At 56.1% G+C, this 23,891-nt stretch overlaps 2 protein-coding genes across 3 annotated transcripts; one reads left to right on the top strand and one right to left on the bottom strand.

Annotated features, from left to right (window-relative positions):
• Window positions 1–19: 19 nt before the first annotated feature.
• On the bottom strand, window positions 20–9,487 carry DCST2 (DC-STAMP domain containing 2). Its single transcript, XM_037162471.2, has 15 exons — window positions 9,220–9,487; window positions 8,880–9,050; window positions 8,483–8,584; window positions 8,034–8,231; window positions 7,643–7,708; window positions 6,970–7,183; window positions 6,645–6,802; window positions 5,843–6,007; window positions 4,856–5,023; window positions 4,613–4,713; window positions 3,888–4,018; window positions 3,442–3,569; window positions 3,000–3,093; window positions 2,764–2,904; window positions 20–110 (listed from the first exon to the last, which is right to left on the bottom strand). The coding sequence occupies exons 1-15, from the start codon at window positions 9,485–9,487 to the stop codon at window positions 20–22; spliced, it is 2,196 nt and encodes a 731-aa protein (XP_037018366.2).
• A 317-nt stretch (window positions 9,488–9,804) lies between these two features.
• DCST1 (DC-STAMP domain containing 1) lies at window positions 9,805–23,779 on the top strand. Of its 2 annotated transcripts, XM_037162516.2 has the most exons (16): window positions 9,805–9,865; window positions 10,192–10,317; window positions 10,386–10,460; window positions 14,103–14,231; window positions 14,561–14,700; window positions 15,506–15,722; window positions 15,823–15,966; window positions 16,490–16,611; window positions 17,062–17,219; window positions 19,247–19,346; window positions 19,475–19,570; window positions 19,674–19,800; window positions 20,149–20,265; window positions 20,746–20,888; window positions 21,030–21,143; window positions 23,283–23,779. In XM_037162516.2, the coding sequence occupies exons 1-16, from the start codon at window positions 9,805–9,807 to the stop codon at window positions 23,532–23,534; spliced, it is 2,121 nt and encodes a 706-aa protein (XP_037018411.2). In that variant the 3' UTR covers window positions 23,535–23,779. The 2 variants fall into 2 exon arrangements, with proteins under 2 accessions (XP_037018411.2, XP_037018412.2); XM_037162517.2 differs by lacking the exon at window positions 10,386–10,460.
• The last annotated feature ends 112 nt before the right edge of the window (window positions 23,780–23,891 follow it).

Here is a 23,891-nt window from a genome sequence, read left to right as displayed (position 1 = left end):
CAGAGGACTGTGGGCATGGTCACTGTGGCTCAGAGGGCTTGGGAATTCTGCCAGGTGGGGGCTGTGGTGTGTGCTTCCTCAGCCAAAGACCCCTTTCCTCATCCAGGTCACTAGTGAGGCAAGGAAGGGGGTGGCTCAGTCAGTCACCAACTGTTCTCACAGGTATATTCCTGCCCCTGTCCCATGTGTTCAGATTTGCCTCCTGTCTTACACCAGCCCCCGCCACTCACACAGCCCTGCAGGCGTACCAGCCCGTGGATGTGGCCATCTGATTTCAGGCTGATGCTGAGGGAGCAGCGGGCAATGACTTGCCCAAGGTCACATGTTACCGAGGGCATAACAAGTAATGACCTGCTTAAGCTCAAGCTGCCCCCTCTGGCGACTCAGCTTTTAACTTCCGTGAGTCCTCTGGAGCCTCTAGAAATAAAGCCTGTCTTCCCCTGCAACCTCTCCTCTCCTTGCTACTTACTTCCAGCCCCCTTCGCACGGAATGTGCCCACTGGACATTCCTCCCAAGTGGAAGCCGTTTGTCTCTCAAGTCCCACTGGCCAATGGCATTTTGCAAAGCCACTGGCTGCCATGGCAGCCACACCACTAGGGCTTGGCTGTCTCCCCAGGCCTTCCAGATGCACTGCCACACCTTCCCAGGGTGCTCTTCTCAGACTGGCTGCTCGTGTGGCCCAGCAGCCCCTTCACTGGAGGACTGCTCCAACTTTGGCCTTTCGATCCTTGACTTCCTGCCCTAATGACCTTCACCTCTGCTCCCACTCAGGCATGCCCTCACCTTTGGCCACTCACTGGAATTATTCCATATTTCTTCCCTAGCTGTGGCTCACTCTCTCCACCCCTCCTGGCCAATGCCCCTGCTCGAGCGCATCCTGATGTAGATCTTGGACTCCCCCTGGTTCTCAAGCCCTTCTCTTCCCCAAGGCCAGTCATCTCAGACACTCTCACTGAAGAGATTTCAGTTCTCTTGCTGTGTGTCCTTCCCCTGACCCACCAAGAAAAAGCTTCCAACCCTTGAATCCTGTGCATGACCACCACGTCTGCCTGAAAACATGCATCACTGAGCACACCACTCAGTCATCACAGGTCATGGTTTTCAGCACCATGTGGGCCTGTAACACTATCTGGAAACCCTTAATGTTCCCTCTCAGCTTCTCTGCACACTCCCCAAAGCAGGTATTTCACTTTCCACCACCTTGAAACCTCTATTCCACTCCCAACCCTTGCTTTATTCTCTCAGCAGACACCCTGGCCTCCTACTTCCTGGAGAAAATCGAGGCCACCAGACGAGCTTACTTCACTCTGCTCAGAGGAACGCGCCTCTCCCCGCCAGCCCGGGGCAAGCACGCCCTAACTGAGGCCGCCCCGTCCGCCTGGCTCCTGTCTCCATCTTTCTGGGAGCCCCCTCCAGTGCTCTCTTTTTCCCTAAATACTAGGTCTCCTTATCCTTGGATAAAGAAAAATCCTTTAGTGCTGGGTCGCCTTTAAGCTACTCCCTTGCCATGTGAAGCTATCTCCTTTCTCTTCACCATCAAGGTTCCTTTTTTAAATACAATGATCTTTAAAAATATATTCTCAAACTTCTTGCAACAATGATGTAGAGCCTTGCATGCGGTGTGGGCCTTCCTCTGTACCAGTCACCCCTCACACCAGTGCGATCCAGGTGGGCCTTGCCGGTGCCATGGAAAATGTTCCCCTGGCCACTCCAGTGATCTCTCGACCACCGAATTCAGTGGCTGGTCTTCAGTCCTCATCCTACTGGATAATCTCACAGCACTCAATATGCTTGGTTCTCTTATATTCTTGAGCCTCAATCTCTTCTTGTTTTGGGATTGAACCCCTTGGACTTCTGGCCCTGCCCCCTGTCCTCTCCTGCCATGCTCTCTGCCAGAATGATCTAGAGCTCTTCCTCCCCTTCCAGTCTCTAAGTCAGCAGCCCCCAAAACACACCTCTGCCCCAGGGCCCTGCCCTTTTCCAGTGGTCTCCTGGGCACCTCCAGTCGATTTCCCTAAGATACTTCAAGGTCTTGAACTGGGCCCTTCTCTCTCCCTAGCACCTGCCCGGTCCCAGGCATAAATTCCCAGGTACTCTCAGCACCTTGGCCCCGAGGCCACTGCTGGCTGCTCCTAAACTAAGACAGCCTCCTCTCTGCCTTCTCGGCTTTTTGTCTTAAAAGCCAGATTATGAACATGTCACTTTCTGACCAAGGATCTTCAGATGGCAAGTCTTGCCTTCTCCCCTCTTTCCCCATTTTGACTTCCAGCCTCACCTCTCAACATTCTCTGAGGCCTCCACCCAGACACTCACACACCCTCCTCCTAAGTGTCTTATGCTCTCCAGACTGGCACAGGCCCCCATCCCAGCGAGCTCTTCTCTGCCCCTCAGCCTGAAAAAACACCAGGTTGCCCCCAATCCCACCTTTATTCACCTCTCCTCTGAAGCCTTCATTAACATACCTCCATTCCAAATTGGTTGTTCTCACCTCTGTCCTGCCCAGTGCCTGCTGCCCTTGTTGAATGGGGCACTCTCCACACTGTTGTCATTCATCTATCTAATTTGTCCCCCCACCCCATTCAGTGGGCTCCTCCCGGGGGTGGGGTGCTAACACAGAGCAAACACCCAGCAAACCTCCAGCCCTCTCCTCTTTTCATCTCTGTCTCTTGCTCTAGCAGAGGGCCGGGCACCCAAGGAGCCCTTTGCAGATGTGGCAGAACATGCTGAGGCCTGCCGAGCCCCCGCTGCCGCTCTCTGCTCACCTGGGCTCAGAACTGGACTCCGATGAGAAGGTCCTGCCCAGCGCTTCTTGGAGCCGTTGCCGCAGTAACTCCTCCTGCGCAGGGCCCTTTCTTCGAGCTGCGGCCAGCCACAGCCGGGGACCTTCCTCATCACTGGAGTCCCTGAAGAAGACTCCCATCTCAGTGCCCCAAGAGGTCCTGGGGGAAGGGTAGCTGCCCCCACAGACTCCAGCCACACCATGTCTCTGGGGACTCACAGCTCCAGGTCCAGTTCTCCCTGGTAGGAGAGGGGAGATGCGCACACGGAGCAGGTATTGTCCAGGAGGCGGAAGCAGGTAGGGCAGAAGAGACCTGGAGCGGGCAGGAGGGGAGGCTCACCTGAGCTGACCCACCCTCACCCACTGTGCTCCCTGGCTCTCCCCCCCCCCCTGCCCCTGCCCCTGCCCCTGGAGAAACATCTTTGTCAAGTGTTGCACCTAAGGCATTGCTGCAACGCCACCTGCATATAAACTCTGCCTGCACATGGGAGAATTAAGGCAAGCGTGGAGAGAGTGAACTACTTGAGGGTTCTATGTAAATGAAAAGAACATGCATAGGGAAAGATATGAAAGGTGTGGTATAGGAGAAGTCCCCAAATGAAGGGCCACAGCTGATCGTTGTATGCAAAGGCAGGAAGAGGCAACTGCCCAGGAATCTCACCTCGGCAGGCAGGGGTACTGCACGACACAAAGTTCTCTGAGCCCCCCTCATCCTGGAGCTGTCCGCAGCCGAGGCAGTAGGCCTGGTGCCGCCAAACGTGGTTGATAAATGGAGCCAGACAGAAGCACCTGAGGAGAGGGGTGCCGGACCCTCAGCAGGCCAGCCCGGCCAGCCTAACCATCCACCTCTAAGCCCAGGGCAGGCCTTCCTGCAGTCTAACCTTCGTCCTTCTGACTGTGGTAACAACCTCCCCATTTCTGGTCCTCCTCCTCCATTCCTCCCCACCTCTAAGAAAAGTCATCCCTCTCTGTGCGAGAACGGCATGGAGTGGGCCTCCCCTTCAACCAAAGCCCTGGACACTTAGGAAGGGTGGTGATCTGTTCCGACTCCTGGCTCTTTTCTGTCCCCTCGTGCCCCACCCCTGTGAGGAAGGACCGTGGGCTCACCGTCTGGCCAGGACCTGGAGGGCACTCATGTGGCCCTGGTCGGCTGCCCGCCGCCTCGCCGCCCGGTTCAAGTTAGCCAGCAGGCTGGTTCTGCGGCTCAGCAGGACGTTGTAGAGGTAGGAGGTCCTCAGCTGGTGGAGGGCAGGCCAGGGCAGGGTCCCCTTTACGCTGTTGCATCTGCCCGGCGTGCCCTCTGCACCAATCCCCACTCCCTGCCTTTGCCTTCTGCCCAACTCCTGAGTCCCTCTGGGCTTGGCTCAAAAGCCCCTGCTCTGGGAAGCCTTCCAGACCCCCTAGGTGGTTACCCGTTCCCTCTCCTGGGTTCCCACGGCACTTCATTCATTCCTTAATAAGAACACTTGTTTGCTATCTGGCCTGCCTGGAGACTGTGAGCCCCCAGCTGCGTCTGGGTCACCTTCACATCCCCGGGCCAGCACAGGGACTGGCCTACAGTAAACGAATGAGCAAATGGTGAGTTTCCACTCATACCCCCACATGCCGACACGGTCCCTTCCCCCACGGCTTTAACAGTCCTTCGCTCACAATGGAGGCCAGCGGTCGGCCTCAGGAGGCCCTGCTCCCGGGGCTCTATTTCTCCCACCACCTAGCATCTGGAGATCTTCCGTCTGGGTCATTTGCTTTGGTGTTCAACCAGAGGAGGCTCAAATCTTCCCCAAATCAAAACAGCAGCCACGAGCTCAGCCCCCTGGGGAGGGGCCTCTCACCTGCTCCCGGGACGGATAGTAGGAAGCACAGATGACAGGCCGCAGCCGACTGAAGTAGCTTCCGAACAGGGTGATGAAGAAGCACAGGCCGTACATGATGCCTGAGGGCACAGTGGGTACAGCAGCCAAGGCTGCGCAGGCGCCAGCCACACGCACCCTCACCAGCTTGCTCCCCTCACATTCTGAGTGGGGTCTGTCTCCCCAGAGCCCTCAGGGGTGTGTACGCCCCCAATAAGTACTTACCAATAAGTACATAACCAGCGGTGTTGGGTTCTGAGGGACGCAGGAGGCAGCGCCGAGACAAGACTGTGACGTTGCCGTGCTGCAGGACGTCAAATGCTGACACCAGGTCACGATAAATCTTCCCAGCATAACCATTGCCTTCCACAGTTATGGACACTAACACAGGGCCTGGCATAGGGACGCCGTGTGAGGCGCTCTGTGGCAGCTGCCGCTCCACCGTACGGGAGAGGCCATACCTTCTGGAGGCGGAGAGGGGGGCAGTGCGGGTCTGAGGGTGGCTCGGTGCCCTCCACCGGGGAGTGGCACCCGGGACTGGTTCCGTGGGGCAGAGCTGGGCGAACTGGCGCCTGGTCTGCCTGCCCAGGCCACCAGATCCGAGATTGCCTTGATGGTCAGGTGAGTCCACGCCCCTAGGGATGCCCCGAAGCATCTGATTTAAAGCGTTTGTTAAACACTGGCTGTGTATCAGGCACACACTAAGTGCTTTATTGACGGGGGTGGTTTTTACTTTTGCTGTTGGTCTTCTAGCACACAGGATTAAATGAATCATATTCTATGGTTTTTGGCACCCTCAGTCAATGGCCTGCCAGGCAGGCAACACACTCCATCTCGTCTACTCCTCCCAGTGAGTGAGATCATTTGCTGCCATCATTATCCCATTGTTCAGATGAAAAGCTGAGGCTCTGGGAAGTTAAACAGCTTGCTCAAGGTCACTATCTGGTAAAGGGCAGAGCTGGGATTTGAACTCAGGCCATCTGACTCTACAGCATGTGACTTTAACTTCTCTGTTATGGTGTGACTTTGACCTGGACATAGAGCTCATCAAGCAGAGGCCAGAACTGGAAGAAGTGTAAAGTCAGAGGCTGGTAAGTAACAGTGACAGGGGTGGGGGTGGGGACATTCAGGCAAACCTCCAGGACTGGGAAGGTGGAGGATGCAGGAGCAGGCCAGGGGGCTGTGGCGGGGTGGGGAGGTTTAGGTGCTCACTGCGGGCCACGATCTCCCCCTGCAGCTGGTGCCGGGCCAGGTCCAGCACCCAGAAGACGGCATAGTCCAGGAAGACCAGGAGCAGCACGAGGAGGAGGTGCCGAATAAGGCGAAAGAGTGCCAGGAGGTAAAGAATCTGCTCCCACCGGGACATGAAGATGGAGCCTGGGCGGGGAAAGATTGGTCAGGAGGATGCTCCCTCACCCAGCAGAGCCAGACCCGGAAGGGGTCTCTCCCCTGCCCTTGATCACGCTGGGACCTGCACGCTCATCTGGAAGGTATGTGGCTGTGGGGGCCCAGGCAGGGTAGGAAACGCTGTTCAAGGGCCGGGCCTCTGTGGCTAGAGGTAGAGGCCCAGCATGTGCACCTGGGCCTGTGTTCGTTTCCAGGCCCCAGGAAACCTGCCTCCTGCAGCACCCCTGATCCTCATGCCTGACCCCCGCCACCTCAGACAGCCCCCCACAAGCCGCATCTCCTCCATATTGCCACATTCATACTTCCTGCCCACCCCCAAAGCTTTCCCAACCTCACTTTCTGCCTCTATATCTACTCCCTACCTCTCCTTCCTTCTGTCCTGACATCTAGGCGATCCCAGAAGCATCTTCTGCCCCTTCTCTGTCTGCGTGCTATTAGGGGCCCTACTTCCCCCTTTCACACTGAGGGCCATGTCTTCCCCCTGCCTGACATTGCCTTCACTCTGGTCGTCTCTCTCCACTCTGGTCCTCCCTCAGGCTCAGCCTGCGCGTGGGGTTTAAGGTCAGGGCAGTGGGGTTGGGGGAAGCCCAGTTCTGAAGGTCCTCACCTGGCTGGATGTAGTGTCTGGCCTCGTGGGCACTGAGTGGCAGCACTGTGGGCAGTCCTGCCGCAGAGCGGACGGCCTCCATGTGCAGGAATCGGCTGGTGATGTAGATGTTGTCATAACTGTCCCAGTGCAGGTAACAGTACCGGTAGAACAGGGCTCTGGCGGAGCACAAGTGAGGCTCCTCGGCACCCCTGACCGAACCCACAGGACACCAGCCTCCCCACCCCCGGACCGGGAAACTCCAGCCTCCCAGGCTGCCATGGGGATGACCCAGTCCCAGCAGCCTGGCTTCCTGCCCCCACACCCTACTCCGCCAGCGCCTCACTGGAGGTAGAGAAACACAAGCAGCAGAGGTGTGGTGTAGCCCATCAGAGCCAGGGCCTCTCGGAAACGGTACAGCTTTACGCTGACAGCTTCCTGGAGGTCCAGAGCGACCTGGGACAGGCTCCGAGAGGCATTGAGATCCACAGAGAAGTAGTGGGTGGCTGTCACGTTGAACTCAAACTCTTGACGCACCCGGTTAATCAACTTCTGCACAGCTGGAGCCAACAGGTCATCAGAGATGTGAGCAAGGACAGTTGGGAGGAGACTGGCACACCCAGGGGCCACACAGCCCACAGACCAGCCAGGAGCTCCCAGGGTTTGGACCTGCGGTGGACTGGGGAAAGGACAGAGACTCCGCAAGCTCTGCCCTTGCACTGCATGTTCAGAACCAGCCATCCATCTCCACAATGACCTGCCCAAGGGCAGGAGGCCCTGGTTCTCCTTCTACTGTACAGTCAAGCTTTGATGAGGCACCTCCCCTTCCCTGGGTCTCAATTTCCTAATCTGCATAGCAAAGACATGGGCCGAGGCAACCTCTGGAGGACCTTTCCTACTCTTGCATTCTCATCCACGGACTGGGAGCACTCTCAGGCTGGCAGTCGCCACACCAGGATGAGGAGGAGGGAGACCTCCCAGGGGCACTGCATGCAACAGAGCTCAGAAGGGACACTTACGGGTGCCTACGATCTTGCGCAAGAAGGGTTGGATGTACTTGGGGATGATGCAGAACACCTGGACCACTGAGAGCCAGAGAGTGAATGTCAAGAGGGCGGAGAGATGCAGCCTGCCTCTCCTACTTCCAGGGTGCTTGTTCTCACAGTGCCCTCTCAACCTTTTGCTTTTTCTACTGGCCTCAAAAACTTTGCCTCAAAACTTTTTGACTTCTCCATATGATCCTACCTTCCCACATTGGTTTCTCGCCATCTTCCTCCTACCCTCTGCTGGGCTAGCATTCTTATTGGCCCCATATTTATCACCCCCTATTGGTCCCCTGGGCCCACCCTCCCTATCGACCCCTACATTTGCTGGCCCCCAATCCTGCCAGTGAGCCCCTAGCTCTCTCACCGCTGGCAAGTCCACAGAGCACCAGTTTGAAGGGCATGAGCACATAACACAGGTGGTAGGCTTGTGGTATGACCTTCATGCAGCTATCCTTGGCATCATCGAAGACCCGTGCACATTTCAAGTAAGGGTTGCCCAGCTCTGAGTTGCACACATCTCCAATATGCAGGAGCCAGTACCACACATTGCGCAGGGCCCTGGCTGGGGACAGCTGCGGGGCTGGTACCCAGGGCTAGAGACCTGCAGCATCTTGTCAGGGTGGTGGGGACCACCAGGATAGTGCCCAGAGCCGGAGGGGCCTATGGTCAGGGGCCAGGCTGTGCTGTATCATTAGGGACTAGTTAGCGTGCACGCGGGCAGGGCCTGAGAAGTCCTGGAGAAGGGTGAGGGTAGAGAGATGGGGTGAATTTTGACCCCCCACCCACCCAAAATGGATACGTTCATGTACTGACCCACATGCTTCACACCATCCATGATGGACTGAAAGAACTTGCGAACCCGGTCAGCCACCTCTTTGGCCTTTCGGGCAATGGCTTTAATCTTGTTCAGGGCACCTGAGAGGCAGGAGGCAGGGGCACTGTGGAGTCTCCTCCTCTAGGGGCTAGTTCTTCCCATTAGGGAAGAGAGTGGAGGGAATGGATTGGGGCTGCCCCTGGGTGGTGGGAAGACTGGATGTTTCGTCTGGGAGGCAGCTAACCTGGCACTGGAGGAGGCCAGAGAGCACAGATGGGGGGGAGGGTCTAATTGGGCACTTTGAGGTCAGGGCCCGGTACCAGCAGAGAGGAATATAGCTAAAGGACCCTAGAACACACAGGGCAAGGAGGACACTGGGGACATGGGAGGCCTTACTGACAAGGGGCTGCTTAGCTCGCTCCAGCATTTCAGCAGTCTGGTTGAGGGCCAGCTCTGCCCCACAGGCCACGGCCTCACTGGCTTGGGTGAAGTTACGCAGGGTGTTGGCACAAGGCCCTTGCAGCACCAAGCCGAAAGCAGCCACCAACATCAGTGTCCGGCCCTGCTCTGTGAGGGCAGCTTCATGAGAACCAAGACCCCGGCCTTGCACATGGAGCACATCCAAGGCCCTTATAGAAGCCTTCAGAGTGTTTCCTTCCCTCTTCCCCCCCTCACCGTTCATCCAGCCCCAACCCCTGTCCCAGGACCTGCCCTTCCCATCGGATCCCAAGCTCACTGGAGAAGGCCTGGGGCAGCAGCAGGAGGACAGTGACCCGGACCTGGCGAGAGAACCCCATGCCCAGGCTGAGGAAGGCAGCCAAAGTTAGCGTGCCCACCAGGCAGCCCCAGGGGCTGTGCCCTTCCACCAGCAGTTCCAGGAGCCCATAGGCTGTGGCCAAGGACAAGCCCAGGGTGAAGCCCCCCAGACTGCCGACCACTGCCCGTGCCATGCTTGGCTCCTCTGCTCCCAAAGGGCGCGCGGCATCCTTCAGGACAGCGGGCATGGCTGCTGAGACCAAATGTTTGCCTGTCTCCAGGAAACGCCCACCAGGTTCCGTGGCTCTTACAGGGTCCTGGAATTCTTCACTGAATTCCAAGGTTCCCGGGCCTTTCACTGTGCGTACATTGGAGTCCAGTTAGGAAGGGACAGCTAAATCTCTAATTTCCATCCCCGTAACTCAGAGCAGAGGGGGGAGTGGAAGACACAGATCTCGGAGAAGTTAGGCGTGAGTCAGAGTAGACAAGACAGAGCAGAATCTCAAGCCTCAGGACAATCCTTGAAGAGACTTCTGGGGTGAGAATGGGTTCCTCAGCGCAGACTATGGATATGAAACTTCACCAGAATGGAGCAAAAAGGCAAAAGAGGAGACTACCCCACACCAGTGAGTCCGTCATTGGAGCACCGCCCTTCCTAGCCCCTCCAGGCCCCAGTCCTCTCATTTAATCTCTCTTCTAGGACCCCACTTCCTGGTGCTTCGGGGTCCCCAACCCTCCTGTCCAGTGCCCTCCTCCAGGCGAGCTCTCTCTTCTTCTTTCCCTCGTGTCTGCCCACTCCCTTCAGGATCACTCCAGTTCCTGCCACCCCTGTCCAGCTTCTGCCCCCTGTGAACTCTGAACCCTAAAGAACCACATCCTGGGCAGAAGAGCAAGGTGCGGTTCTTTAGGGTTCACAGATGGCTCTGAGGGCCTAAACGCTTTGACCCCACAGCAGTGCAGAGGCTGCTGAACTGGGGTCTGCCCACGTGCTGTAGCCGATTCCTGTGGCGCCGGCCAGGCGAGTTTCCGGTCACCACTGTCCTCCTGGGGGCAGGCACAGGGGGACTCCTGGCCATAGGTGAGTGTGGAGCAGAGGTCAGGGGTGGGACCCATTTTTTGATCTTCGGCCTGACCCTCTCCCTTTAGGTCTCTTTCAGCTCCTGGTGAACCCTATGAACATCTGCGAAGATCAGAAGATGATGACGTTGTACAGCTTGGTGGGTGAGTGCTGGGCTAAGGACGGGCCATCCAAGAGGCCTGTGGAAGAGGCGGGACATCCAAGAGGCCTGGGCCTGTGGCCCAGTCCCGAGTGCCCAGGAAGGGGTCTGAGCTAGTTTCTTCTGTACCCAAGTGTCCCTTGTGGTCTTAACCTTGTCTTGGGCTTTAAGGGGAGATCCAGAGGGAAGAAGCCTTCCGTCTGTGGAAGAAGATATAGTCCCCACCCTTTAGGAGTCTCCGCAGCCGGAGGGACTCCCCGTTACCCACAGGATGCAGTCCGAACCCCGGGACTCCTCCTAACCCCATCTCTCCTCACCTCTCTGGCTCCTCTTGATAAGTTCAGTTCATTCATTCAGCACTAAGGGCGTGCCTGCCGAGAGCTCAGCATTGAACAAAACTGAAGAGCTCAGCTCCTTTGGAGCTTACACTCCAGTGGAGAGAGTTGCATATTAAATGAACAAGAAATAGGCAAGAGCACTTCTGAGAGTGTCAGTGGTATGAAAACTAGTTAACCGGGGACTCTGATGGACAGGGGCTGGAGTAGTCGGGGAAGGCTTCTCAGAGAAGGACATTTGAATGTCAGGAGGTGTTGAGCTGTAAAAAACAGAAAACCCCCCTAAAAGTGGTTTAACCACAGAGAAAGTTTATTATCTCATATAAGTTTCAAGTTAGAGTGGAATTCAGAGTTTCGGTGATGCAGCAGTTCGGCGAACGCACCAGGCCCCAGGCTCCTTCCGCCTTTTCCCTCTGCCGCCTTCAGCCTGTCATCACCTCTCCAGGCTGTGAAGCGGTCTGGCGTCACATCTTTGTCTGACAGTGTCAAAAGACCAGAGCATGCCTTCCTGTTGTCCCTTTTAAGAACAAGGAAAACTTCCCTGTAACCCCCGGCCAGCTTCCTCTCCTGTCTGGTTGGTCAACACCGTGGCAAACGCCCTTCCTAACCCCGCCCCAGGCCAGGGGCAGGGTGCGGAGGCACTGCCATGGGTCAGTCACGTGAACTAATCTCTGTGGGGTACCAACAGAGATTCATCTCCAACCACTGGGCTCAAACCTGTTCTTTCGCCGATGACCTTTCGTTTAGACTCATAGTTTTCTGGCTATTTTCGTTTAGAAGACCTAGTCCCGCTTCAGTAATCATGACTATTTTGGGGTTTAACATATCCAACCCAATCTATATCAGAATTCCAGTCTCCAGCTTCTCCCCTCCTTCCCACACCACCCCCTCAGGCCTGATCCCTGGTGGCCGTCCTATAGTGGGATGGGGGAAAAGATGGGGAGGCACGGCCACGCCATCACTTTTTTCTCCCCTTCCTTCCCCTCTGGTTCTTCTGATGTCAGAAAGGGGATTAGAAGCATTAGAGGAAAAGGGACAAAGCATGATGTCACTGGTACCGGAATCACCCCTCCGCATGGCAGGCACTCACACCCCAGGGGCCGTTCTCGGTCTCTTTGGAGGCCCCGTGTGGGCCTTGCAGGGCCCGGGTTGCTGCTGAGGGCAGTTCTTGTGTAGCTTCCCTTGAACAAGGCTCCCCACAGCTCCTGCCCACTGCCTCTTACTTTTTGGGTGCCTCCCTTAGGCAGGTGCCTTCTTGGAAGGAGAACCTCACAGATGACTTGAGGCCTGCCGCTCTCCACAGTGGCCACTTGTCCCAGAGGAAACACATGCTCTTAGCCCTGCCGAAGTGGGAAAGGGGGGGTGCCTGGCAGCTGCCCTCTCTCTGCTGTGAGGAGAGCAAGTACCGTTCTCACTCCAGGAACTCTCCCTGCGCTCTGCGCACCACGCTCGGCAGATCAGCAAGGGTCTGGTCCAGGAAGGACGACCGGGTCCCCTGCTCGAAGCGCCGGTCTCGAAGGGTTCTCTTGCAGCCTGTCATTGGATGTGGGGAAGCAAATGTGCTTTCCCTTCCCAATTCAACTCCTGTGTCTGCCTACTCCAACCATTCCCCTCCAATTCCAGAAAACTCAAATTTCAGGTCTTGTCTTTATATAGACCAGTTGGGGTGGAGGGCGAGAGACTAGCTTTGTCCTTTTTGGAGTCGAGATGGGGAGTCGAAAGCCCCTTGGGCTTTTTTCAGAATGTAGGACAACTCTGTGAACTATCATCCTCAGCTCGAGTCTTTGGCCAAAAGGCCAGGACCACAGAAAAAGCCCCTTTCAATGCTCTGTTTTACCATGATCGGGTCAGACAAATCCAGATTTACTCCCAGGGACTGGAGCAGGGAGGTCTGTCTTTGTCCTTGCACAAAACTCAAGTGATGTGAGCACAAAAGACAGAACAAACTGCTGGGTGGCGCCAAGCGCCCGGTTTGCTGGCTCGCAGCAAGCCTGTGGGACTGGGTGGAGCCAGCCAGGTGAAGAATAGGGGGAGGAGTGCTTTTGGCAGGGGAACAGCCAGGGCAGAGACCTGAGAGGAGGAATGGGCCTGGCATGTTCTGGAAACAGCAGCAAGGCCTGTGTGGGTGGCCATGGTGGGCGAAGGGCTGAGCAGCATGAGATCACTTCAGGAGAGAGGCAGGGACCAGATCACAAAAGCCTGTAGACCACATTCAGGGCGTTCGGATTCTATCCCAAGTGTGATAGGAAGTCATCAGATGGTTTGAAGCAAAAAGGGGACATACCCGATTTATGTTTTTACGAGATCTCTCTGGCTGCCTTGTGAAATCAGAGAGAGGAGGTAGGAGGCTAGTTAGTCCCAGTGGGAGACGATGGGGGTCTGCGAGGGCAGCAGGGATGGAGTGAACCATTAAGACCTGGGATTTGCTTTGGGAACCCTTGGAGGAGCACTCTATCCACCGGGATCTTCTAGGTTCCCTGGCCAGATTATGCTGTTCCTTTGGCCTGGAATGCCATCTGTGCCTCCTAATGACTCTTACTCATCTTCCAGGCCCAGCTGCCACGTCATCTCCTCTGTCCGGCCCTCGCAGCCCCACTCCTCCCCGTGGAGACGCCCACCCCCTCCTCTGCTCCCGCAGCTCTTCATGAGCACCGCCCTGTGTGCCAAGCTTGCTGTGCTGCAGCCATTTGTTTACTCATCTGTCTCTCTCCCTGGATTACGAGCTTCAAGGAGCTCACTGTCTCCTCTCACAGACCGCAGGGAGACAGGTGTGAAACTGCTGAACTTACCAGGAGGAACATGCTTAAGGGCTAAATCAGGGACAGAGATGTCAGCGCTGCTGCAGGTGTCAGAGCACGGGAGACGCTGAGGTGGCCCTGACCTCGCTCCTGGCCGTTCAGAGCACTAGTGCCGATTTCCAGAATGTGTTCCTTGTTCTCTCCGTTCCCCCACCACCGGGCTGTCGGTGTGAGTCCAGCCTGGACATGGAACTCTTGGCCCTTTCCCTAACACAAACACAAACGCACACGCACAGGTACACACACAAAGTCAGTCACCCACCCTGGCTTTTCCATTTCTAGCCACCCCTCCAAGCCCTTCTAGAGACTGGCACACAGCAGAAGTCTGTAAATGGCCGTCGGATAAGTGAATGAGTGAGTGGCCTGGAAGGCCTCACAGAGCACGTGTCAGTGGGGACATGAGCAGTACTGTGGTGGCCCTGGAAGGAAGCTGGGCAGGGTGTGCCCTGGTAAACCTGGTAGACAAATCGACTTCCTCACTCTGCCTCTCCGCCTCCCGGACTCTCCTGACAGGCTTCGGGGCTGTGGGCTGGGGGACCTCCCCCCACATCCGTTGTGCCAGCCTCCTGCTCATACCCAAGATGCTGGGCAAAGAGGGCAGGTTCTTTGTGTTGGGATATGCCTTGGCTGCCATCTATGAAGGTGAGTGTGCCCCTGGGTACCAGTTAGTGCTATTGCAGCAGGGACCCTGGAGGGGGACACCCAATGGGAGCCCGGCCTGGAGAAGGAGAAAGGGTGGGAATCTAATCTCAGCTGCTCCAACTCGCTGTGTGTCCTCCGCTCCGGGCCTCCTTAGTTTGCTCAGGTGAAAAAAATCAGGGGTTGAATGACATGACCTCCCACAGGCTTCTGGGCCCATCATAAACCGTTCTAGAAGGCAGTCACTGCATGCAGAGTGGGAACTAGGGGTGGGCTTAAGAAAGTTATTTAGCTCCAGAGGGAAATGACTCATCAGGGCATCTTCCCCGCAGGACCAGTGGCCAACCTGCGGCACAACCTCAATGAGGTGGTAGCATCGCTGGGCTGCACCGTGGAACTGCAGATCAACAACACCCGCGCGGCCTGGCGCGTCTCCACAGCCCCTCTGCGCGCAGTGTTCAAGGACCTGCTGGTCAGGACCCTATGTGGACAGGCCTGCCTAAGGGTCCCCCTTCCCAAGGGGCCTAGATGACTTGAACTTGGAGCTATGACCCTGAATTGACACTTTCCCAGTGGGGTTACTATTAGCATTTTTGGCGGACTGTCCCCAAGCACTGCAGTACGTGCCTTAGTCCCTGGGCACTAAATGCCAGGAGAGCCTCTGCCCCAGTCATTGGGACACACCCCACACACATTTCCAAACAACTAAGGGAAAGTTTGGAAATTTAAGTTTGCAAGTTTAGGGAGGAGGTTCTTTGGGCAGCTGAACTAAGTGTCAGAAAACTGGGGGCCTTGGCCTTGAAGATTCTGAAGATTTGAAGACCAAATCTTCAAATCTTAGAAGAAGGGGCTTAGAAAAAGGGGCTTAGAAAAATGGAGTGTTGAAAACTGGGGGCTTGGGAGGATCGGAGAGTTGAGCTGGAGAGAGGGGCTGAGGTCCTTGGGAGACAGGGACTTTGGGGTAGCTTAGTGGTCTGAGAGATCAGGAATGTGGGGTGAAGTCCAAGGACCTGACTAGCAGGAATCTGGGCTGGGAGACCTGAGGAGGAGCCGGGAGCCTGGGAGGTTAGCACAGCACCAGCCACTGTGGGGAGGAGAGGGCTCCCAGGAACTACGAACGGTGAGGGGTCCGAGGGGAGGAGCTGTCTCAGGGCCTCAGCTCCTCTAGGCCTGAGGCAAGAGCCCAAAGCTTGGCTAATGGACCAGAGGAAAGGCTGTGGGGCGGCAGGAACCTAAGCTCCCATCCCTGACCCTTTTCCACCCTCCTCTATCCCCAGGGCAGCAAAGAGACACTGAGAACTCAGGCTCAAAACCTCTCCAACGTCTTTGAGGACCTGGACGCCCAGGTGAAGAGCAACACTGGCTATACTCCTGAGGATGCCACAGGCTTGGAGGAGACAGCCCGAGGTGCGGGGACCCACCGAGCCATGGCTTCCAGACAGCACCTCTCCACGCAGAAGATGTATGAACTGAAGACCAAGCTGCGTTGCTCCAGTGAGGGGTGTCCTCGGGTTGGGCCAGGTGGGGCAGGCGGTGGGGCCTGGGGTCCAGGCCAGGTTGCGGGCGCCTCAGACAGCCTTGCCCATCTCCGCAGGCATAGTGAACCGAGCCATACTCAGCTGTCGCCGCTGGTTTGACAAAAGGCACGAACAGTGCCTGAGACGTATCCGGATCCCTCTCCTCAACCACTTGCTCTGCCTGCCTATGAAGTTCAAGTTCTTCTGTGGTGTTGCCAAGGGTAGGTACAGTGGCAGGAGGGTGGGGAGCACTGGGGCTAGGGAGTTGAGTCCTTGGGGTACATTGGGTAGGCGCAGGGCTAGAAGCAACCAGTAGGGGAGACTTTAGGGTCCGAGGACACAACAGACTCAGAGCCGCCCCTCCACTGACTGGCTTTTCGACCTAGAGTAGGTTACAGCCAAGCTCGGAGCTCTGTCCCCTCCTCTGAAAGATGAGCATAAGAACAGTGCTTATCCCGTCCAGGGTTTTTGAGGCTCTAAGGAGATGACGCATGTGAAGGAGCTGCTGTATGAATATCGACTATCTTTATTGATATTTGGTATGGTCATAGACAGGTGAAAATGGGGGAAGTCAGGCCTTGTTCCTGGGAAAGAGAATTCACGGAAAGTAGAGAGGGGATAGACTCAGGTGGTAGAAAGTCACGGGCAGAGAGGAAAAAGGCAGGACAAATAGGGTCACTGGAAGGGAGACCTGGAGGCTGGGCCCAGGGAGGCGGCCCCTGACCTGCCTCCACTGCCCACCAGTGATGGAAGTTTGGTGTCGCGGTCGCATCCCAGTGGAAGGCAACTTTGGGCAGACTTACGACTCTGTCAACCAGTCTGTTCGTGGCCTGTATGGGGAATTTTCAGCCACTATAGACCTTAAGGTAGGAGGCAGGGGCATGTGGAAGGGGGGATGGGGAGGAGGAGAAGGGCACAGGGAATAGGGCCTGTGGAAGGGCAAGTGAAGGGGCACAGGAAAGGTTACTGGGTATGAGGGAAGGGAACGAGTCGGGGACCGGCACTGGTGTTGGTACGGGGTGGTGGGGAGAGGAACAGTGGGCCCGGGCCTACGGTGTGCATGGACGCGACTTTGGAATGGAATGGTCAACCAGGTGTGAGATGCTGTCAGCTCATATAGGTGCAGGGGAGCAAGACTATGTGAAAGAGGCTGTCGAACAGCAGGAAGTGGCAGTTCCCACAGGCCCCACAACAAGCCAGATGACATGATATGAGTGGGGTACCGGGGAGAGATGCCACAGGGGGGCTGGGTCTGGACCTGGGTCTGGACCTGTGAGGCTGCAGCAGGCTGGGTCTGCACCTGTGCCCTCCGGCAGGAAGAGAAGCAGGCTGGGCTGCTGGGCCTCAGCCCCGGCTGGGAACACGTGAGCACCGAGGTACGGGACTACGTGAGAGTCCAGGAGGCCAAGCTGGAGCGGGCCCTGGGGATGCTGCACATGCTGCTCTCCTTCACCTTCCTGCTCATCCTGCACGCGTGAGCCCTGAGCCCCCGCCCCAAAAGCCCCTTCCTCTGCTCTGGACAGGAGCCCTGCCCTGAGGGAGGCTGTAAGAATGGCCCATCAGAGCCCACCTCCCACTTTGAATGGGAATGTTCTTGTGCCTTTAACTTTGCCTTTTGTAAAGCTGGGTTTGTTGTTTACATAAAGCTAAAGGAAACCCGGGCATTTTGTGAGAAGAAACATTACCTATGTTACTGCCACCTTAAAAGGATGATTGTCTTCATTTATCTACCTTCTTCTCGCCTTTATCCCAAAGCTGACTTTTCTACATTTTGCTTTGACTTTTGATTTTTTTCCTTGCCCTTCATATTCCCCTTGGTTCTGACTTTGTGCCATTTTTATCATCCAATTCTGCTTTCATTTTCTCCCCCTGCTGCGTTGGCAGCTACTTTCTCTCCATTTGGACCAAAGTCCTCAACCCCACCCAGCCTGGCGTCCAGCCGGGCAGCCCTGGGCCTTGCTCTCTGTCCCCTGCTGACCTCTGGACCCTCTGTTTCCTGTCTCCACCCCCAAATGCCAGAGGTGGCAGAGGCTGGGCAGGAGCTGGGCAGGGACAGCCACAGGGGCTCCTGCTCTGGCCGCCCCTGTTTGTGGGGCCTAGAATGACTGCCGGTGAGTAGCTGCATGTGAGCCTGTGGGGAGAGAAAGACGAGCCATATTCCCACACTCAAGAAGCTCATGGTCAAGGGCAGGCAAGAGAGCCATCTGCAAAACAGAGATGATTCAAGGGCTGTGGGACAGGGGGGTGCCCCTGCAAGAACCATAAATGGTCTTCAAAAGTTTGCAGTTGAGGAGCCATGGTCTCGGGGAGAAAGGAACCCATGTTCTCTTGGGCAAGGATCCTGGCATCTGTGGTGTGTGGAGGGCAGAGGACTAGGCTGGAATGGGCATGACCAGGACAGTCTGGAAAGCCCTGAGCTCAGTTTTAGGATGGACTGGGGCAGACTGGAGGCAGGAGACCAAGGTGTGTCAGAGGTTAGGGAGCCTGGCTGAAGTGGGGCAAGGCAGGAGGTTGGCCTGAGAAGGGCCAGAGGAAGGGAAAGGTGTAGCAGGTCTCAGAGTTAGCCTAAGGAGGGAAGAAAGGAGGCACACAGTCAAAAGGCACTTCTAGCCTTTCAACCCGGGTGAGGTCACTCAATGAAAGGGTAGCATTGGCCAGAGGGCAGAGCCCAGGCTCCGGAGGCCTTCGCACAGTAGCAGTAGGTCACTCCACAAGGGGGCGCTCACAATCTTTGTTTGTATTGATAGTTATTTCTACCTTAAAGAGAAAGATGTATGGATTTTTACAAGGTTCCAGAACCAATAGCATTGGGAGCTATGTTTCACAGTTCACAGAGATTATTTAAGCTAATTTCATAGTTTCAAACACATTTTCAGCAATTAATATTTTCTCTGCAGAAAACTGAAGCATTATGTGGGACCTTGCAAGACAGAGAGGAGAGTTACACATGCACGTGTGCGTGCGCGCGCGCACGAAAACACTGCTGGGCTGGAGGCTGTGTAGGAGGGATGGGAGATGGTGGTGGGACGAGTTTTGCCTGAAGGGGCGTCTAGGAGATGTTTCGCAGGCTCTGCCGAGAGGCAGGGACTTGAGGGGTGAACGCGGGAGTCACAGTGGGTCAGGCGACTCCTGCAGCCGTGAAGGTGTCCCCCTCTCCATGCCTTTGCTACTGCTGTTCCTCTGCCTGATATTCGTCCTGCAAGGTCCATGCCTGGGAAACCCTCCCCTACTTCCGGTGCACCCATGGGCGCTTGCATGCCCCTCCCTTTCCGACCGGCTGAGCCCCCACCACATCTCCTCCTCACCTCTATTATGTCTTAGCCATGAAGATGACTTTCACTGGACTGTGGGCTGATGGAGAGCAGGGCAGAGCCTTCTCCTAGGATGTAGATTTTGCTCAGTAGCGGCTGGCCGGTCGGTTGAGTGATAGGCCTTAAGGAAGCCCAGGTTTGGGGGCGGGTCCAGAGAACTGGAAAGAGATGGAGACATCCTTATGCACAGGTCCTTCTCCTACATGGACCGCTATAATGGGGACATTCGCTTTGACAACATCTACATCAGCACCTACTTCTGTCAGATTGATGACCGCAGGAAGAAACTGGTGAGTGGGCCCAGCCCTGCCCTGCGGGGCTCTGCTGTGTGCCCCAGGTGGCTTCAAGCTCCAGGAGGGCAGAGCAGAAAGAAGAAAGGGCCCTTGCTGTTCCTCACGCTGTGGACATTTTTTTCTAGGGCAAACAGACACTGTTGCCTCTGCGCAAAGCTGAGAAGAAAACCGTCATCTTCCCCTATGACCCCTCTATCCAGGCCTCAGAAATGAGAAATGTGGTAAAGACGGCAGGGGAGGCAGCCACAGGTGCGGGTCTGAGGGGAAGGCAAAGGCATCAGAGAGGGCACCGCGCCAGGCTCCACCTCTCCCGCTCCTGGGCAGGTAAGGGAGCTAATGGAGACAGTGCCTGTTCTGCTGCTGCTGCTGGTGCTGTGTGGACTGGACTGGGCTCTCTACTCCACCTTCGACACCATCCGCCACCACTCCTTTCTGCAGTACTCCTTCCACAGTGAGCCTGCGCCCCCAGGGGACATCCCCCCCGGGGAGCGCCCACTCCTGTCAGCCAGCCCACCCCAATTCTTCCCATTTTGTCACTTCCTTCTGGGTCTCAGCCCCTCCCTGTCCTCCTCAGGATCACATCCCAGCCCTGCAACCTGACAGCTGTTATTGGGGGCCTAGGTCTCCAACCACTTTCATGTCTTCCATAGGAAGGGGTTAGTACTCTGCGAAGGGGTGGAAGGTACAGCCGAGAAGTATTTGTGTGCCCGGAACTCTCCCCATCCCCTCGACTCCAGCCCTTTCCTGGCACACTCCCCACCCCCACCGCCCACCCCACAGCCCCCTACCCTCGCCTCAGGCAGTCACAGATTGGAGGTAAACGTTGGGGGAGACTCCATGCTCGCCCGGCTCCTTCGGAAAACCATTGGGGCCCTGAACACCTCCTCGGAGACGACGATGGAATCGAACAACATGCGTGAGTGCTGAGCTTTGGGGCCAGAGGAACTGAAGGCTGAGGGGCAGGTTCTTTCCAAGGCCAAGAATTGTAGGGCTAGACCTTGGGTGTGGTGAGATGGGGGTCACCTGTTTGGGTTGGGGAATCAGAGCATGAAATGTCAGGTCCCAAGGGAAGAGTTAGAGGGTGACGGATGGGCCAAAGGAGTTTGGGGGTGGGGTCTTAGAGCCAGTGGGTCCCAGCCCTCCAGAGCAGTGCTGTCAACAGCGCTTTCGACTGTGATGGAAACATTCTGCATTTGTGCTGTGTTGAGCAAATAGCCACATGGGCCTAATGGCTACAGTTTGGACGACACAGCTCTTCAGCTGGGAGAGGAAGTGGGAGTAGAGTAGGACATCAGAGACCTAACCTGCACTCTCACTGGGATGGGGAGTTCAACCAGGGCTGCCTTGTCCCTCAGCCAGTTCTGGTCAGACCCTGACAGGTCTCGCCCCACCCCAGCCTGTCTGCCTCAGCCCGTGCGCCTGAGTGCCAGAGCCTATTTGAAGGCTGGACTCCCCGTTGGCCTGCTAGTGTGTCTCTGCCTGCTCCAGGCTTTTGGCTACAGGCTCCGGAGGGTCATCGCAGCCTTCTACTTCCCCAAGGTGCGCCCCCCCCTTCTCCCCTGACCTCTCCGCCACTACAGGTGGAACTCACATACACACACCAGCCTGAATGCGGCTCCCCACGGGATGCTGTGCCCTCAGCCCTGTCACTGTCATTGACCCCTGTCTCCCTGGCCCCAGCGAGAGAAGAAGCGGGTCCTATTCCTCTACAATGAGCTCCTGAGGAAAAGAGCAGCCTTCACCAAGCTGAGGAGGGCGGCCATCGTGAGGCGAGCACGGCAGCAGAGGGCACCAGTAAGTCCAGGCCTGTGCTCCCGTGGCTCCTGCTGGGTCTGAGACCTGCGGGCGGAGGGCGCCTGCCATCAGTGCCCCCAGCCCCACCACCGCCTCGGGCCTGCCGAAGCTCAGGGAGTTCTGACACGATTCACGCCAAGGGCCCCAGTTGTCCTGCTCTGAGAGTCAGGGCTGTGTGTCCATCTGCACACCTCAGAAGTCAGTCCAGCCTGAGAGACTGAGTGGACCACCAGGAAGCAGGCAGAAAAGGGGGATCAGATTTGATACAGTCTGGTCAAAGGGAAGCAAGAGGAGTCTATCAGAAAGAAGGAACCCAAGGCAATGCCACGGCTTCTCCTGAGAGGACTACAGACCAGGAGATCAATGTAATTCAGAAGTGGGGGAGTGAGGCAGGTGGGCTGGGAGTCAGGGACACCTCGTGAAGGGGCACATGGTACGTGGAAAGAGTAAGCAGTTGCAAGAACCAGGTTCTAGTCCACATTCCCTCGTTACACTGTGTGACCTTGGCCTTAGCCCTCACTGGGCCTGTTTTTTTACCTCTGAAGAATGGGGAGGCTAGACCGATGCGAACGGCCTGCTCATAGAGATTAGTGATAGACTGATGGTCGGGTGTAGAGCTCTGGTGGCACAGGGCCTGGGTTTAAATCTCGGTTCCTTGCCTTGTTACTATGACAGCCATGTGATCGTGAGCACTTTTTTAACTGCTGTACCTTGGTTTTTCCCTTCTGTAAAATGGAGTTAACTGCTCCATTTGATTGTTGGAAGGATTCAATGAGTTTTGCTGTCATGGTGCAGGCGCAAAGCAAGTTCCATACATGTGTTAGTTACCATCGTGTGGCTGCAGGCAAGCGGCTACCTCTCCAACAATTCATTTTCTTGCCTGAAAAACAGAAGATGTTAATAATAACAATATCTGCCTAATACGGTTATTGTTTAAATTGAGTTAATTTCATTAGTTTCTTAGGACAGGGCCCAACATTATTCTTTATTTTTAAAATATTTTATTTATTTTTAGAGAGAGGGGAAGGGAGAAAGAGAGGGAGAAAAACATCGATGTTTGAGAGATACATCGATCAGTTGCCTGTTGCACACCCCCAGCCGGGGACCTGGCCCACAACCGAGGCCTGTGCCCTGACTGGGAATTGAATCTGCGACCTTTCACATCACACCCAGCACTCAATCCACTGAGCCACACTAGCCAGGGCCCAACATTATTTTTAAAATAATGAGTAGCAGCCATTCTCATTTAATCAGTCTAACCAAGCTCCTAATAATGAGACTGTTTGCTTAACTTTTTCCTCCAGTTCCCAGATCCTCCACCCCTGACACACAGTAGGGGCTGAATGGTTATCTAAGGGGGGGGGGGATGAACATACTATGATTCCACAACCTGGTCCTGAAGTAAACTGGACTTTCATACACAGTTTCAAATGTGAAGGGCATTCTTTCCAAGCTGAGGGAACAGAATGTGCAAAGACTTAGACTTCAAACAAAGAGAATGCCAAGTGCCTGGGTTAGCCTAGGGGGACACTGGCACAGATGTAAAGGTTAGGGAGGGGTAAATGGGATCAGAGGCGAGAAAGGGACCAGACTGTGGAAGGCTATGAAAGCCAAGTCCAGGAATTCTGCCTTTGTCGGACAGGCAGTGGGCTCCAGGAGTTTTCTGAGCAAAGAGTGGCCTGGTAAGGCAGTCTGTGGAGAATTTGGGGCAAATGTGTGGAGAGAGGGGAAGCATAATGCACCAGGCTTGTGATTTGGAATCAGAGTACCTGGGTCCAGCCAGGTTTAATTGTTTACTATCTGTGTGCCTTTGGGAAGGTCACTTAACCCGGAAAGTGCGGAACACAGTTGTGGTGGTCTTATCTCCCCTACTCACTTCTCAGCTCCACTGTGAATAAGATGATTCACAGGAAAGTGCAAATCATGGCTGTTGCTGTTACTAGCTGGGAGAGTCCAGGCTGCATCCTCCCACTGTCCATCATGGAGTGAGGGGAGGGAAGCTCCGTAAGATCTGCTTCCTCTAACGTGAGAGCGTTACCAAGCCTTGGGACTTCAGACACGAAGGGCTGTCCAGTATCCCTCGCGCCCCTTTTCTTGCCCTCTCTTCCCAATAAGCTCTAAATCCTCGCCTTCCAACAGCGCCGCCACCTGGCAGACATCCTGCACCACCGCTGCCCCCTTTTGCGCCCCTGGCTGCGCCGGCGCTGCGTGGTATGCCAGGCACCGGAGACCCCGGAGTCCTACATGTGTCTCACTCCGGACTGCGAGGCCGTGTACTGCAGGTCGTGCTGGGACGATATGCGGCAGCGGTGCCCGGTCTGCACCCCCCGAGAGGAACTCTCTTCCTCCGCCTGCAGCGACAGCAACGATGACGCTACCTACGCGGAGTGAAGAGGCATTCTACTCGTTCTTTCACCTCACTTCTTCCTATTTAATAAAATGCTATGTACACTCCTGCCACCAACGCTTGGAAGACGGTCTGGTACCGGAGCGGGGTGTGAGCCGGCACTGCCTTGGCAGGCAGTCTGGAGAACTGGCCAGCCTCATCGCCGCGGGGCCGGGCGACATACTAGAGGCAGGAGGGCAGCAAGCTGCTCGGAAGAGGTCCGGACTAGAGGCCGGGTGGAGATGCGATTCCGAAGGGGACCGGGCCAAGGTTCCCACGCTGCGCAGTAGCAGGAAAGCCGCTGTGCAGAGCAGAGCGGGAGGAGCTGGAGTCCCGGGTTAGGTCCCGCCTCCTTTAGCGCT

This window comes from Artibeus jamaicensis, unplaced genomic scaffold, assembly GCF_021234435.1.
Source record: "Artibeus jamaicensis isolate MK-2021 breed Jamaican fruit bat unplaced genomic scaffold, CSHL_Jam_final contig_447, whole genome shotgun sequence".
NCBI lineage: Eukaryota > Metazoa > Chordata > Mammalia > Chiroptera > Phyllostomidae > Artibeus > Artibeus jamaicensis.
Note: the sequence above shows the minus strand (reverse complement) of the source record. Positions and strands in the feature narration are given on the sequence as shown.

Excerpts from the sequence above, each read along its gene's own strand:
- DCST2 (XM_037162471.2), bottom strand. The coding sequence starts at position 9,487 with ATGCCCGCTGTCCTGAAGGATGCCGCGCGCCCTTTGGGAGCAGAGGAG. Across the intron at positions 4,019-4,612 it reads ACTATCCGTCCCGGGAGCAG|CTGAGGACCTCCTACCTCTA; the intron begins GTGAGAGGCCCC and ends GCCCTCCACCAG. Across the intron at positions 2,905-2,999 it reads GGAGAACTGGACCTGGAGCT|GGACTCCAGTGATGAGGAAG; the intron begins GTGAGTCCCCAG and ends AGTCTTCTTCAG.
- DCST1 (XM_037162516.2), top strand. The coding sequence starts at position 9,805 with ATGGATATGAAACTTCACCAGAATGGAGCAAAAAGGCAAAAGAGGAGA. Across the intron at positions 10,318-10,385 it reads AGGGGGACTCCTGGCCATAG|GTCTCTTTCAGCTCCTGGTG; the intron begins GTGAGTGTGGAG and ends CTCTCCCTTTAG. Across the intron at positions 20,889-21,029 it reads CAGCCTTCTACTTCCCCAAG|CGAGAGAAGAAGCGGGTCCT; the intron begins GTGCGCCCCCCC and ends CCCTGGCCCCAG.